Genomic DNA, 17,307 nt, shown 5'->3' with positions numbered 1-17,307 from the left:
ACTATGTAAAAAACTAGAACATTGATTTTCAAATTATAACTACTGTACGTTTTCTAAATCTTGAAAATTATAAATCTGTCAGGGGCACTAACAACCAAATAGGAAGTCAAGACTTTAGTTCAAAAAAGCTCCATGTGGAGCAATACTAATTTGAACCATAATCAAGCAATGCAAGAAGTTGCCTGGCAAGCTATTTTCTGACTTCATGGCATAATGGAATGGTACTTCAGCTTCTACAAGAAGGACACAATAATTTTCTTCTCAAAGGTGAGCATGTATTTTTTTAGTGAGAAATTTTTTTTCCCACAAGGCAAAAATATGTTTTTGTTCAAGTTGCAGCCAGATTTAACTCATTTGAAAATTTAACCTACATAGTAAAAAAAAAAATGGTGGAAATACTGAATCATTTTTTCTGTCCATACCTGTATTAAAAAATTTAAAAAAACTTTGGTGTGGGTTTTGAAAAGGTTCTGAGTCTTGGTACAATTTTTGACACCTTTTTACAACAATTGACTCAGCTTTTTAAAAATTTGGTCAGAAAGAGGCTTTACCAGCTCAAGCTTACCAAGATTACTTAAGAGGACACAAATGCCTGAATATAGCTGAAATATTGCAGCTCTTGACGTTAAACCCCAACAATCAATCAATCACTTGAGGTAATTGTGTACACCATATTAGTTTCAACACATTTTAAACATAAGGAATTACTATAGACAAAACAGCTGATATGGATACAAATTTGTGGTTAACAACAGACCGCAAAAATTAAAATATTTTTCCTTTTTAGGCCACAGTTTTTTAATTTGTTGGTTTACAGATTTTTTGACTTGAAAAAATTGGGTCAGTCGGTCAGAAAAAAATATATAAAATGGGAACCAAAAATACATATCTACTACTTATATTTTGAATAAAGACATTTTTTTTATTTTCAAAGATTCAATGATCTAACCTGACATAGTTTAGAAAGTGAAATCCTATTAAATCCACTGTATGTACCTACACATCATTTATGGACTTCAATTCTCATTCAAAATTTTAAATTGTCCAATAAATTCAATGCGCAATACTTAAACAAGGTACATGTAATTTTCCTCTAATTTTTTGTGCCTAGTGGAAATTTGAGTTTTAAAACAGGGTTGGTCAAAAACATAGGCTGTTTAATTCATTGAGCATTGCTCTGGTGTAAACACACTGTGTTACAGAAGGGCTTTGTGATAAGTCAATATTCAATACTGAAAAAAAAACCTACTAAGTACCAGAAGAAATAGAGTATGCAGACAGATTTCATTAAAATAGGAAAAAAATAGAAGCCCTGTTTATCACAGAACAAACCACCTCATTTGTTAGTAGTGATTTTTTTCTAGTAAATCAAAAGTGTATGTAAGACAATAATGATGCCCCCACTCGCTAGATTTGCCAAATCAAAAACATGTTCATTTTTGTATGAAGACATGGTTGCAGATTCGGAAAGGTTATGTACTCATGGTTGATGCTGTAAATATTTGGTGTGATAGGTTAAGCACTGCAAAAAAACTTGCAATGAGAAAAAGAGGATTGATTGGCAAACTGACGGACACATAAAAAATATTAATACCCCCAATAACAAATCCCTAACTTTGTTGCTTGTGGTATATTTCTGACAAAAATTATGAAGTCCAACTATCACCCAGTTCTGTAATATTCCACAAAAATCAAGATCCTATGACCCCTTGCACAACATCATTATGTGTAGAAACATACTACAAAAAATATTTTTGATGTAGTTCAAAAATTACAGGAGGAGATAGCCGGACAAGCCATATAGCCCCATTTCTGATGAAAATGACGAAGTCTATCACCAATTTCTGTAATATTTCAAGAAAATCAAAATCCTTTGGCCCTGCACACCTTCATCATGTATAGAAATATCCTGCAAAATATTTCAGATGTAGTTCAAAATCTGCACCAGGAGATTTCTAGACAAGCCATGATCATGTATAATCAGGAGACGGACGGACAGGGGTAAATTAATATGCCCCCCCGACTGTTTGTCATGGGGGCATAAAAAATACTTTTTTGTTACATTTGTCTTTTATTTTCACATAATAATAACACTGAGAGACTGCATTATTTTGTGTAAGAGTAATCAAGGGTTTTTGTGTAAAACTTTTTTCAAAAATTAAATTGTTCTTAAATCTAAATGAATTGGCAGATAATGAAACTTGTCTTTCTTTTCACTATGACTTCCCTTTAAAATTATCCTGTGATTTAAAATGGTTTATAAAATTTCAATAATCATGGAAGGTGAAATGGTCTTCTGAAAAAAAAAGAATACAACAAATTAAGATTTGACTGAAATTTCTCAACTGTTATATGAGCCACACAAAACTTCATGGATTTGATTTTCCTGCCAATTATCTCCCATTATCTACTTCCTATTGAGAACAAACACAAACCTACCAGGTTTTTAAATTTACAGGAACAAATCCGAACTGTTTAAATTATAAACTTGATTGAAGTAGATCTTTATTAAGTAAACAATTCTGTGTAACTGTGAAACATGTAAAAGACACTACGATCTAATGAAATGCATTGTATATAAACATTTTTCTTGAAAAATTCCTCAAAGTGGATGATAAGTTGAGTCTGACAACTTGCTGAAAAAAAAAAAAAATAGACTAATAGTCCGAAAAATATGGTAGTTTTATTTTATAGAAACCAAGTAAAACATCGTATCTAACTTTCTTAGGGTTCCACATACCTGCCAACTTATACGATTGAATTGTGTTCTCATGACTTTGACCATTTGTACGCTAACACAATTTTTCAGGTCACATTTATCCTAAAAACTGATTTTGTCAAAAATTACCTAAAAAACTCACGAATTCAAACCTATCTATTCGTGTTTCAATCGCATTTCTTCTAATTGAAGAGTTATAAATCTAACAAAAAGTGTTAATTGCTGTCTAAACAGGTAAGCGTACATTTTATGACAGGTAAATAATCTTGAGGAGCAATCAGCTGGTCAGGGTTTGACAATTAGAAAATGGATCCTGATTGGATCTACCACTTTTTTATGATCAGTCAATCATTTTCTAAAGAATAATTTTTATTCCACAAGTAACTTGACAAATACAGTCAATTTAACGGTCTAAAATTTGTAGAACAATGTATGTAATTCATAAACAAATAATAAAATTATCATTGTTTTAACAAAAAGAGTTACCTCCCCTGTAGTCTTCACATTTCATGTAATTTCAAAAAGACCAGTATTTTTCCAAAAAGTTTAGTTTGCAATAATTAAAAGAAATATTATTATTTCTATATAGTGTTGATATTTGAAATTTTGAGTGGGGAAATGCTCTCAGACCTACGTGATGTCTGGGAGTACGCTAGAGTGTAAACAGACCAGCCCAGCCGCTAGTAGGACATACTCTGTCAGTTAATTGGTTGGGTATCCCAAAGGCTGGGCTCCCCTACCTCCAACTACTAACAGACATATACTAACAGAATCCCTGTAAGGGGCGGTGGTGCAAGATCCGTACAGATAGTCAAGACCGTAAAAAACCCCTATCATCATCTGGATTGATACCCTCTAATTGTTGACATACTCCCTAGCAGTCAGAGTTGGGAAACACTCTCGGACCCGGAAACATGCTCAGACCCAAGTGGGGTCTGGAAGTAGGCCAGAGTATCAACAGAGCAGTCAACAGAGCAGCCCAGCTGCTAGTAGGACATACTCTGACTGAGTTCTTCAGTCAGGTATCCCAAAGACTGGGCTTCGCTACCACCAACTACTAAGACATCTAATAACACAATCCCTGCGAGGGGCGTTCGTGCGAGATCTGCAAGAATAGACAAGACCGTATAAACCACCAATCAGATCCAATCAGAAGGTTTAATAATTCTTTGCATCATTCTGTCATCTAGACTAGAGTAGGGCTGTGACAGCCAGACACCTGTTAGGACTATAATTCAGTAAGTCAAAACTGAAAACTAGCTCATTTAAAAAAAATTAATGGAAAGAAGGAAAGATGTGCTCAATATACCCTAAAATTGTACTGACATTTGAATGTAAATAAAAGTTTTCTCATTTATTTTTTTTTATTAAATATTCAAAATTTCAATTAGATTAGGAGGAACCCGTCACAAGAAATAAAGGGGATAACAAACTTCAATCTATTATAGTGCATGTGCACATGTTCAACTGAATAAGGCTCTTTAATGCTACAGTGGTTGTCTCATTCATACATTACTACAGTTAAACACATGCAGTTTACAAAAAATGTCCCAAAAATGTCGGTTCACACCTTGTCCCGTGTAAAATCCCCTATGAGGATTTTCCAAAGTTGGCAGGTATGGTTCCACAAAAATAAATTCAGCAAAAATAAAATACACATATTTTGCCACCAAACCACATAAATTGTTAAGCAAAAGGTTACCAGTATTTGGTTCACTATACCAGTTATCTGATAGAAACAAAATTACAACAACTTCGACAGCATAATATCATAATACGTCCACAAATTTTGCAGTTGTATAAAAAGGTATCAGGAGAGCCCTACATTGCAGGATTTAGTGCCATTTTTTCCAGAGCTTCAGGGAACCACAATTTTCCTCAACCCCCAGTCCTCAAACTTAGTTTTAGGGTTTTTTTTTTCAATAAATTTACTGCTACTATGACTCAGGGCAGCAACAATACACCAGAACCACAAACAATACTAATTGCGATATTGTGGATAAATGACGACATGTATCACAAAATGTAGTGTGAAAAAAATAATGCCATATTTCTGATTAGAAATTATAAGGTGTTAGCTCTAGTTCAATATCACTTACATGAATAAAAATAAATAACACAGAACATGAGTTTCTCATAAAGCATAAAATAATTCCCCCCCCCCAAATTTCAATATTTAACGACATATTAATGTTTGAATAAATGATACAGCACATTCTTGTACATTCTCAAAACAAGAAAATATGATATTGTCAGAATCATAAGCGGCCACACTTGTATTGTGTATTGTATAGCTGTGATACATGTATATCATTGCAATCCTACCACAACTTAAAATTATCAATGCAGTCAATACATACAATTTAAATTTTCTTTTCCTACATCTTTGACCTATCAATATTTTCCATCTAATTTGATACCCAATACAAAGCATGCTGCACCTATCAAGTCATCTAGGAAAGCACACATAAGTAGTAAATTTTTAACTTTTAATACAGCTTTTTTGTTAATGTAAATGGAGTAAAATCTAATACCCTTTTGTCTATTTCTCCATGCTGTAACTGGACAAATCTAGCACTGATAGCAGCTATATAACTCTGCTGATTAGAAAAGGCAACTCGGCCAGCTCCTTTAGGGTACTTTAATTCTGGATCTGTATCAATACCAGCATAACAAACTCCTCCATACAATCTATCCATTATCATAGCCAACTCAACTGTAAAGCAATCACAGGCAACAAAAAACTTTTAAAGTTATAATGACAGATGCATGTAGCTTTAGGTTTGTTACAAAAAAAGAGGCCTGTATCCTGAGACCTGTAAAATTAATCAAATATGTATCCTGAAAATTTACTGCAATCTAATATGGTATTATACTATAATAGTAATCCAAGCAAAGCAAGGCTTGTACAAACACTGCATTTCTCAAGAACTTAAACCTAATTCAGGAGCCTACAAGTTTTTATTTTTTATTTTTAATAAAGCTAATGTTTTTTTGTGTGTCTCCAGTGTGCAGAGTTCCCACTCTTTTACTGACATTAAATTCAATGGTTTTTCCAGGATATTTCCAAGATCTGTTAATGTTTTTAGGATGTTTTCTGAGAAGCATTTGGCCCGCTCTTAAATGAACTTCAATTGACAACCCATCCAGAGTACACTGATCATTGGTTTGTGTGTTCTATCAAATGCATTTATGACTTGTATATTATGTCAGTACTTGATGATTTAGGAATGTACTTGTATTGACAGGACTATCTAGATCTTCCTGAAGATAGCTATCACTACTTTATAAGCCACATGATGACAATATGCATGATGTTGTGAAATTGTTAAAGTACATAGCCAGCCTTAATCTAGGGAGTTAACTCTTTATCTCAGTTAAAGCATTGACTATAGAACTATACTCGGCGTCACATAAATAACATACTGTTAAAATTTGAATAAAAATATTTTCTACGACTTTATTGACACCAACCGTCGTTTAAATTGTCTTAAATGACTTGCTCATTCGTTTAGCCAAACAGCTTCTCCCTAAACAAGTCACTTATTAGCTTAAATCATGCGTAACAAATCCTTACGGGAAAATCCCATACTAATATCCGCCATGTTGGTTTTTACGGGACGATTTGTTTACAAACCAAGTTCGTAAGTTCCCGTCGAACTCCAGTGACAATCGTCTGCTTGATCAACTTCTCGGTATTGTACGTTGTTCGCGTAAAATAAATCCGAGATATCCGAAATAACGCCGAAATGCATTCTGGGTTCTTCGGTTTTTGGACAAACCATTTAAACGTAAACAACATCTCCTAGCAACCCGATCACTGTAAACATGGCCGACTTTTTACATATTGGCACCGAGAATTAAAATCTGACCGGAATTTAACGATTCAATCTTTAGGGAGAAGCCGTTTGGCTAAACGAATGAGCAAGTCATTTAAGACAATTTAAACGACGGTAGGTGTCAATAAAGTCGTAGAAAATATTTTTATTCAAATTTTAACAGTATGTTATTTATGTGACGCCGACTATAGAGGTCACGGATTCCTATAGCTACCACTGGACAACTTTTTTTTCTCAATAATGATACTGAGATTTTCTGACTGCAGTTTGAATAAGACCCTTTACTTACAAAACTGGAAATCTACAGGCTTCAAAAGATTCCCATAAAGATCACCTTAGTTCTAAGTTTGGTCGAAATTCATTTTCAAAAATTTGTCGATCGTGACAGTCATCAAATACTGCTTTCAATTTGCTAAAATAGATGATGGTAAACACTATCTAGACTAAGATTTCAGTTCGATTCATTCCACTTAACATGCCCCACAAATAGGCCTTAATGTGGCCAAAAAGTGTATTCCAAATATGAATCGAAGCAATGAATGATAAACGTAAAAGTAGAAATCAATTTTTTGTGTAAATTCCGTTTCAAGGGATTTTCCAATTCAATAGGTTTTCCAGGCCATTTCCTGGACAGGAACACCTCAATTAAAAATTTCCGGATTTTCCAAATTGCCCAGTTGTTTGGGAACCCTGTGTGTAAGAAACAAACATATTTTTATGTCATTTTTAAGGATTATGTCAATTTCCTATAAGGATTCAAACATCTCTTCAACCTACCAGCTCTGAGAGGTCTTGGTACACCACCAACAAATATAGTTTTTCTGGGATCTAATGGCTGTGATCCATCCATAACAAAATCAGAATCACTTAAGCTCCAGGGTCTAATCTGAACCTAGTAATGAAATGAAGTCATATCTGTAGATTACTAGAAAAAAAAGTCTACCCATCTACATTTCTGACAAAGTAAAATGTTGGTACCCATTCACATTGCAGCCAGAGTAAATTATCCTTTAGATGGAATCCATCTCTTTGGCCCCTGCTGTGTTAAAAATCCTGTACATCAGCTATGTACAACACATTCAATAAACCATGCAAAAATCATTAATTTGCCCTTGAGGTCAAAATTTAAGGTCACCACCCAGAGTGTTGGGCTGATCTACCTTCATGCCAAATATCAAAAGCACATACCAAAAGACAAAAAGATTACAGCCTAGACAAGAATTTGTATGTGTAAATCATTAATTAGACCTTGAGACCATGGTATAGGACATATCATCTTGAGCTGGTCTACTCTCATGCCTATTATCAAGGGCCCACACCAACAGACAAAATAATTACAGCCCTGACAAAAATCTGCCATGCAAAAATCATTAATTTGATCTCGAGTCTAGAGCGAAGTTCAAGTTCAAAGGTCATTAACCATGGTACACCACACATCATCTCGAGCTGATCTACCCTCATGTCAAATATCAAAACAACACCCCAAAAGACAAAAAGGTTACAGCCTGGACACCCACTTGTATGCAAAAATTATTAACTTGACCTTGAGGTCAATGTTCATCAAACATGGTAAATCATACATGACTGAGCTGATCTACCCTGATACCAAATATCAAAACCTATTTCAAAAGACAACAAAGTTACAGCCTGGACATGATTTGTTATGGGACAGTGACTACTATAGAATGTCTGCCACATAGTGACTGGCCCTTCTGACCAAGTAAATTGTCTTACATTTTCTTTAAGGCCTAAAAAAAATAATGTTGTGTTCCCGATCACCCCTTTGAAATTTTGAATGGTCAGTGAGTAGGATTTTTTTTTTCTTTTACTATTTACATAATGTTATGCTTCAAGAATGTCAAGGTCTTGTTTGAGGGCATGAATACTTTGTTCTTTGTTAGAGACCATCTGGCAACTTTCAAGTTTATTGTGTGAGTTTTTGTCAGAAGCACATTCACTCCATATCCGTTAATTTCCTTTTGTATTTATATAATTTGTTTTCAATTGTACATGTACATGTATGTATACCTATGTACCTATGTTAAATTCTTATTTCAATCCACGAAAAAAAAATCATATACACAATCATAGAGCATATATGCATTGACTAAGACAAATCCAAGAGCTCATTTTAGTACTATGAAATGCACAAGAAGTATACATGGAATTTTTAAACAAGTAAAATACAGTTTGTCGTACATTTTCATATAAGTAGATGAGTGGTTTCCAGTGCATTCTAAAAATAACCCCCGATTCAAACACTAGATATTTCTATCGTTGTTTTCTTTCAGGCCGATAAAAAGATCAAGGGACTTAAGATTTAAAAAAATTTTCTTATAAAAAAGACAGTCATTAGGTTTATAACCATATTTTTCCCAGATCAGCTATAAAAACTTTTAAGTTACGGAGTCTGAAGGACGGTCAGTCGGTTGACTGGAAACACAACATTTTTTTTTAGCCCTAAATGTCGAAAGAAATTTCCAAAATATGAGATTACCTTGGTTCATTCAACCAATAAGTAACAAATACTAAGCTTTAAATTCTACATAGAATGAATCATTATTTCAGACTATTGTGTTAAGTCTGTTTTACACCATTTCAGACTAAGATGACCATTAGTGTTATTTTGACTTTTAAGGTTCTGCCAGGCCTAATTTTTTCTGCAAGTGACTTAACAGAAATTTATACTAGACATTAGGATAGACCCTTTCCTTAAGATGTTTGATGAGCCAAAATATTTCCAGTTGGAATCCAATGACTGCTGGTTTTCAAGAAGTCTGCCTTTTAAAATGGATACATTGTATATTAGATCAGGAACACATCATAGGGGTAAGACTCAAAGAAAAACAGGAGAGGGAAAATGGCAAATTTTGAATTAAATAACAACAAAATGAAGAATGTTACAGTTTAATCCTGATTTGTAAAAGGGGAATTCAACGATTTAAAGGAAAAATCACATCCTGGATCTTACTTGGAAACTAAGATAGACTGAACATGTTACTTAAATTAGGGATGAATATTTGATGACCATACCGGTTTATCCTTCATAGTGGGACTAGAAACACACCAGTACAGCTTGTCATCATCTAATATACAAGACTCCACCAATGCTTGAACTGACATCTCATCTTGGAATAACAGGAAACAATAACCTACAGATAAACAAAACTGTTAACCATATAGATCTATAAAGAATATAATTTTTAACATGACTAAAACACTCCAAACAGATTCATTTCTTTACCTGGGTCTAATACTGTTATCATTTTAATGCTCTCCCCCAAATAAAAGAATTTACTAAAAGTGATATTATTCAATTTTGATAGATAAATATGTATATGGATTTCACACAACCATTCATCTCTTGTTTGTATATCATTAAAATGGCAATAACTCCTACACTGACACTTTGACACTGCTTTTTTTTTTTTTTTTTTATAAATTTCTGAGTAGTTTATTTTTTTGTTATGAATTTAACGGACAATGACAAACAACAAGGGATGGCATATTCTTAAAAGGTAGGCAAACCAATCCTTAATAACTATAATCCTACAAAATAATACAGTCAAGCCCTTTACAACAGAACAATAGTCAAGCCCTATACACGTAAAACAAAACAATACAGCCAAGCTCTATAAAACAAAACAATACGGTCAAACCCTGTAAAACAAAACAATACAGTCAAGCTCTATAAAACAAAATAATACAGTCAAGACTTATAAAACAAAGCAACACAGTCAAACCCTATAAAACAAAACAATACAGTCAAGCCCTATAAAACAAAATAATAGTCAAGCCCTATAAAACAAAGCAATACAGTCAAACCCTATAAAACAAAACAATACAGTCAAGCCCTATAAAACAAAACAATACAGTCAAACCCTATAAAACAAAACAATACAGTCAAACCCTATAAAACAAAACAATACAGTCAAGCCCTATAAAACAAAACAATAGTTATGCCCTATAAAACAAAACAATAGTCATGCCCTATAAAACAAATCGTTATGCCCTATAAAACAAATCAATAGTCATGTCCTATAAAACAAAACAAGTCATGCCCTATAAACAGAGATGATTTTACACGGTCTACAAAGCAGAAATTGGCAAAATCAGAAGTAAATATACAGTAAAAAAAAAAGAATTGTGACAGTAAAATCTGGATTTGAAGTAGTGGAATTCTAAAAGAAATTTATCCCCTGGCATTTTCTAATTCCTCATACAGCAGGCACCTTGTTTGGATGAATAACATTTAAAGTACAATTTTAACTAAAATACAAAGATTCATAATTGTGACAAAAATACCCTCACCTGACAATCTGAATTAGATCAATAGCTTCTGAGGGTATTTGTAAAATGTTGGTGGCTGACGAAGATGTTAGCTCACATAATGATACATGTAATGATGTACACACATACATGTACAAGTGGTTTGGTCCAGGTGAGCTAAACAAACAACCAATATTAAATAGACACATAATACTACACAGCAACACTGATGCGAAGAAAACCAATACTGCCAGAACCATCAATCAATACAATATTCTCTTTGTATAATGCAATTGTTTAAATCATCAATATTCCTTGGATTTATAACTAACACGAACTCTTCACTTGTGATATATTGTGAATAGGTGTATTATCAAATCTGTTTAGTATGACTTGAAATGGTATCTTGAATTCCTTATTAAACTTTGATATATAATCATGTTCAGTTTTCAATTTAAAAAAAAAACAACATAAAATAACATACGATTGTACAAAAAATGTCAGGCATATAGAAGTCAAAAGGTTTTATAAAAACTGCAAAATTTCCTTTTGGGACTATTTTTCGTTGAAGTGCTAAATGACGTCACATAGGTTGTGCAGCTGTGATACACATCATTTTAAAAAAAATCAGTTAACTATGACAACGGTCACCCTTTAAAATTTGTGGAATAATTTTGGGATTGATTCACTCTAATCAGTTAAGTTACTGTATTTAATCATTTTCCATTGTAGACTAGAAAATAATGCCACAAATTAGCCATTATTTCATACACAGTAAACAAACAGACGATTATTTGGGTCATCCAATATTCCTATGCTGTTGCTTGTATGTCACACGAGGATATAGAAACCTGGGTTCTCAGTAAGTTTTACAGTAGGTGGAAGAAAATTAAAAGTAGGTGGCACCATTCATGACCAAACATTTTTTTTTTTAATTTAACTTTTTGAGGGCAACAAGATAGCCGGTGCCAATGTCAAAGTAAATGGCAAAATCGATGGTCGATGGCACTTATTAAGAACCCTGAGAAACTAGTGATAATTTTCATTCCCACTTGACATTTTCTTGTTTCATAATGATGAATCTGTTGAAATATAATTTTATTTTTAAAATATGAGTTCAGAAATGGAGTACTTATTTGGTTACTGTAAAGTACATGAAAAACTTCAATGGGAGGGAATATTCAAAAATGGAAAAATTTTTGATAAATTTAAGAACAAATGAAAAGATAGTTGAAGAAAGAAAAAGACAGATAGAAGATAGTCAAATCCAGGAGAAAACAGTTAATAATACAGAAAAAAAACAAAAAAATTGGGCTAGTTGAATTTCTATTTGGCTAGCAAGATCAATATTCTACTAGCCAGAATGGCAAGTTGGGAAAAAAATGGTTTCCCACACTGCTTTATGGGAGATATCAAAATCAATTTGTACTGAAAAACTAATATAAAATATGACTGTATGCATTACCTTTTGGTGGAAAATATGATTTACTCTCAGCTTTGTGAGGCCAGTCCACAACAAGAGGTCCAAATCTTCTAAAAGCCGCTGTAATCTCCTCTAAAAAAATACAATAAAAAGAGTAGTTTCCCGTCATTATGAAATACTGTCTGACCAACATATCAGACAAACATTCAGTTGTTCAGGCCAAAATTTTAGAAGTTTATGACTTCTTATATATTAGAAAAAGGTCAAATTTGGGTGTCTGAAAATAAAGTTTCTTTAATTACCCGACCGAATGTCCTGAAAAAATGTTTACATTTCACGTTCACAGAGATGTGTGACCATGGGATTGATGTATTATATGAAAGTACTTTAATCTGTGACCAATCTTCATGCATTAAGGATGAAACACAAGTTTGTCGATTCTTGAATTTATGGTTTTGAGCTTTTCAGTATACACATCAATGGGATTCTCCCTTTCGTTAGGAACTAAATTTCGTGGTTTGGCCTACCCACAAAAACTATGCAAATTGGTACCCCACAAACAACAGTATGTTCACAGAAATACAATTTAAAAGATATTTCATTTTCAAAATATAACAATTTATTGTTAAGCACTTCAGAATTTTTTCGGAGGTGGAGCAAGGGTCAAAATTTGGCACATTTTCACATTGTATGTATACACAGACTTAACTTGAAACCAATCCATCCACTGAGAGCCAAGATTTTTTAGACAAATTTCTCTATCTTTCCATACAGTGAAAAATAGTGTAGTCCCACAAAAAAGGAAGTTAATATCGAGAGCAGTCAAAATTGCTAAGGGCTGTTCCAGTAAAACATACATGGGACAGGGGGAAGGCACTTGAAAATTGGGGTAACCTCCCATAGAAGTGATATTTTTCCACTCCTACCCACCCATAGAGGTAAAAACCCAAGTTTTATAGGCACCAACAGAAGCAAATTAAAATTTATAAATATTCTTTAACAGTATTCCCATGGTGATACATTACTTCTTTATATAATTCTGCTACATGTGAGACATTTCATACAGATAATATCAAGACATAGCATGATTTCATGAATGCTTCATTTCATTTCATTTATGCATGTTCTGTAGTTTTGCCTATCACTTGCATGTTGCACATATTCATATATAGACTAGCACTTTTACTGCTTGCGTCATTTCATTTATCTGTATATTAAAATTCATATATATTCTCCAACAGTATTCCCATGGTGATTCTTTAATTTTTTTTTTATATATTTCAGCTGCATGTGACATACATGTATTTCATACAGAAAACAGCAAGACATTGCATGATTTCATGAATGCTTCATTCCATTTACACATAATCAGTGTTCTAGCTAGGATTTGAAAATAGAGGGTGCGCAGGGAAGAGGGCACTTTAACACATAGCATGTTTTTTCAACCAAAAAGGAACATTGGTGTATTTGAATTTTTTTTTTTAAATTTATGTTTCCATTAAGTCAGAAATATCTTTATTCATTTTTTTTGTTGCTTTTCTTATATGTATGTATTCTTATTAAATAATACAAGAATGATGTGTAGACAAAAATTAAAATTACCTTTGTAGAATTTAAAGCAGTATACTTTCACACCATAAAGGAGATTAAGGGCAAGTGATTCTTAACATTTATGACATACTATGAGGCAAAATGTTGCATGAAATCTAACAAATATTCAATATTGCTCCAATTCAATTTCAAAATCATATTACATTGTATTTTCGCTAACTAATGTAATTATAACTTTTGAAAAATTACCTGTACTGTTGATGATATAAAAAATTAAAAAATTCATTTTTATGCACACATATCCTCTTTTCAATGCATAGCTAAATCTTGATTTTTGTCTTGCCTAAGAGCAAATTCGAAGAATGCCAGAATATAGGGATTACCTTTCTGGTATTCGCAATTGTAAGAGTATTTGTCCATAGGAAATTTTCAACAACCACTTTATATCACAGGTCCATGATATTTGGTATGTGAAGAGAAATAAAAGATAATGCAGAAGTTTTATTGATCCACACTGTACAACAGTGACTGTATACGAAGCTGGTGTATTACCATGAACTATTTTGTATCTCATCTAACCAGTTGAAATTTCTGTGTGCATCCCTATGATTGCCTTGATAGTTGTGTGAAGTTTCCTAAAATCCATTTGTTTTATTGGGGATCAGTGATTTCAAGAAAACTTCTCTTCTTGTATACCTAGCACTTTCACCTGGAAATCTGCTGTATTTAAGCATCACTCAAGTTTGCATGCGCTCTGTGCAGGTGAGGAACAAGAGAGTATAAAGTAATATTGATGTTTATCAATATGGAAAATTCTGCTCATTTGCACACTGGGGGCTATCTTGTTTAAGGGTATGGAAATTTTTTCCATTGTTGTACACTCTCTGACAATTTCTAAGATGAAGAACAGAAGTAAAAGCCCTGTTCTTTGAAAATTTGGTGTTTTTGTCACCTACTCATTCACTCCATACCTACACCCTTTCATTTTGAAGTTTTGGAATGGGTTATTCTTGACATCAATACATAGTGATTTAACAACTGTTCAAATTCAGTTTCAAAAGAAGTTTAACTGTGGAAGAGTTACTTTGATGATAATTCAGGCACACTAAATAGATATAAGAAGATGCAGTATGAGTGCCAATGAGACAACTCTCCATCCAAGTCACAATTTATTTAAAGTATAAACCATAATAATAAGTACAATCTTTAACACGGAAAAACAATGGTCTAATCTACATAAAAATCGAGAGACGAGGAACACTTGTGAACCACATCAACAAACGACGGAAGTTGACATCTTTTCTGATGTCCGGGCGTCTCGGGTCGCACCATTGCTCCACAGCAAAACCCCGAGAATATCGGAAGAATAATGTCAAAACAAACACGGGGCAATTTCCGGACGGAACACCTGAACAAATGGCGCAAACTTCCCGCAACAAAAGCGCATTACTCAACTATACTAAAGGTTTATACAGTGACAGGGATTCATTTTGGACCATTTTGAAAAAGTAAAATACAGCTTTCAACAGAATGTTCCTTCATTTTCCCAACAACCACTCACAGAAGCGAATTTCCAAGCCCAGTACCGTGCCATCGATGCATTTTCCACCAACCCACAACCAAGTATATATATTTTTTTTAAATGCCGTCCCCGGGTCCCATGTATGTTTTACTGGAACAGCCCTAACAACATATGTATGTCCCATCTATATGAAGCCACACACTAAATCGGCAATCAATCCATCCATTGGAAGCTGAGATAATCCTGACAAAATTTGGACTGACAGACAAGGTAATTCAGACACATGTACCACCCACTCCAGTGTCCTAAGATTACCATTTCCCGTTACCCATGTAAAGTACTTTTTTGGTTGGGAAAGTTTAAAAAGACATGCTAGCTGTCTGTGGGCAAGTAAAATTTGCTTGTAGTTTATTTTCTTTTGGACTAAAATCGCTCCAATTTATCATAAACAGATCTTGAATTCTGACTTGTTGACTAGTGGAGGCATAAAAATTATGGCAGTAAAAAACATATATGCATACAATTAAACTTAAGACTCACAACAGACAAGTAAAAAATAACAGGAATCAAGTAGGAACATTTCAAAAGATTCAATAAACCAGACCAGTTCTCAACCTATAGACATATTTAATCAATCAATAATAGTAGTCATTGGTAAAACTAATGTTCAGGATTTATAACCTCTGGTTCTGTAAATACATGAGAAACAAGTTTCTGTACACAGGGATGAGCCAATATTCTGAATTGTACATAACAGTTGAGGTTACAAGGCCATTTAATGAAAAAGGAAGAAAAAGCATACAATTTTAAACTAGTCAATGTACATTAGGTGATGTTGGTACATGTTTATAACACAAATGAAAGTTTGTATTTGTAGTATTTGAATTGTTAAAATTGAAAAACAATGTACATGCATCTTAAACTTACCTTCATCAATATCTGGAGGAAGTCCACCAACAAAAACTTTACGGGAGAAGCGTTCAATTCTTTCCCCCTGTGGAGAGCCTCTGGCTGTGAGATTGGCAACTGTTTGATCTAAGGAATCCTCCTCTAACATCATGTTTCTGTCAGGAAAACCATAAACTTGCTTCCCTGACAATATGAGGACAGAATTATCAGTGTCATTCAAGACCAATGTAAAATAATGTGAAAGTACTTTAATTCATGGATACCAATTTTGGTGTATCAGGGAAGAAACACAAGTTCATCAGTGTGGGAAACCACCACACGCCAGCTCGCCAAATACAAGTAGATGTGTAACTTGGTGAGTTCTCATTAGCTTACACTCGTCAATTTGGTGACTGTCATTTGATTGGTGAGTTCCAAGGAAAGTTAACCAGCCAACAGCTTATTTAGTTAAACATCTTTTAACATCATACATTAAAAATATGTTCCGTACATATTAAGAAGTTTAGCTTGAATATGTCAAGTGAATTTTGCACAATTTTATTGACTTGTAAAGCATTGTTTATGATCTGCCATTTTAATTTCCAGTAAACGGGATGTGCCAAAACCTATGCGATGGTCCCGATCTCATATTAGTAGTCAAACGAAATTATCTTGGTAATTTATGAAATGTGACCTTGCAAATTAGTTGCTTAATGTCAAAATAAAATTGAACAAGAAGCAAATGATAAACATTTTCTTGTTTCATGATGATGAATCTGTTGAAATATAATTTTATTTTTAAAATATGAGTTCAGAAATGGAGTACTTTAAGTACTTGAAAAACTTCAACAGGAGGGAATATTCGAAAATGGAAAAGTTTTTGATAAATTTAGAAACAAATGAAAAGATAGTTGCAGAAAGAAAAAGAAAGGCAGAAGATAGTCAAATCCAAGAGAAAACAGATGACAGTACAGACAAAAAACCAAAAAAAATTTGGCTAGTTGAATTTCTGTTTGGCTAGTAGGATCAATATTCAACTAACCAGTATGGCAAGTTGTGAAAAAAAATGGTTTCCTACACTGTTCATGGATTCTTG

At 33.4% G+C, this 17,307-nt stretch overlaps 1 protein-coding gene across 1 annotated transcript in view; it reads right to left on the bottom strand.

Moving 5' to 3' along the window:
- LOC148623208 (cytoplasmic polyadenylation element-binding protein 2-like) overlaps positions 1-17,307 on the bottom strand; it is a 34,718-nt gene that overhangs the window by 6,872 nt on the left and 10,539 nt on the right. Inside the window, exons 3-7 of the mRNA XM_088573840.1 lie at positions 16,251-16,415; positions 12,293-12,382; positions 9,592-9,710; positions 7,336-7,450; positions 5,254-5,435 (exon numbers count right to left, since the gene is read on the bottom strand). Of these exons, the coding sequence (XP_088429966.1) occupies positions 5,254-5,435; positions 7,336-7,450; positions 9,592-9,710; positions 12,293-12,382; positions 16,251-16,415 (671 nt within the window). The remainder of the gene's footprint in view (positions 1-5,253; positions 5,436-7,335; positions 7,451-9,591; positions 9,711-12,292; positions 12,383-16,250; positions 16,416-17,307) is intronic.

The sequence above is a fragment of the Perna viridis genome, chromosome 3 (genome assembly GCF_037379345.1).
Source record: "Perna viridis isolate PV_CMFRI_1.1 ecotype Kerala chromosome 3, ASM3737934v1, whole genome shotgun sequence".
Taxonomy (NCBI): domain Eukaryota; kingdom Metazoa; phylum Mollusca; class Bivalvia; order Mytilida; family Mytilidae; genus Perna; species Perna viridis.
The sequence above is the reverse complement of the archived record's forward strand: the minus strand, read 5'-3'. Positions and strand labels throughout refer to the sequence as shown.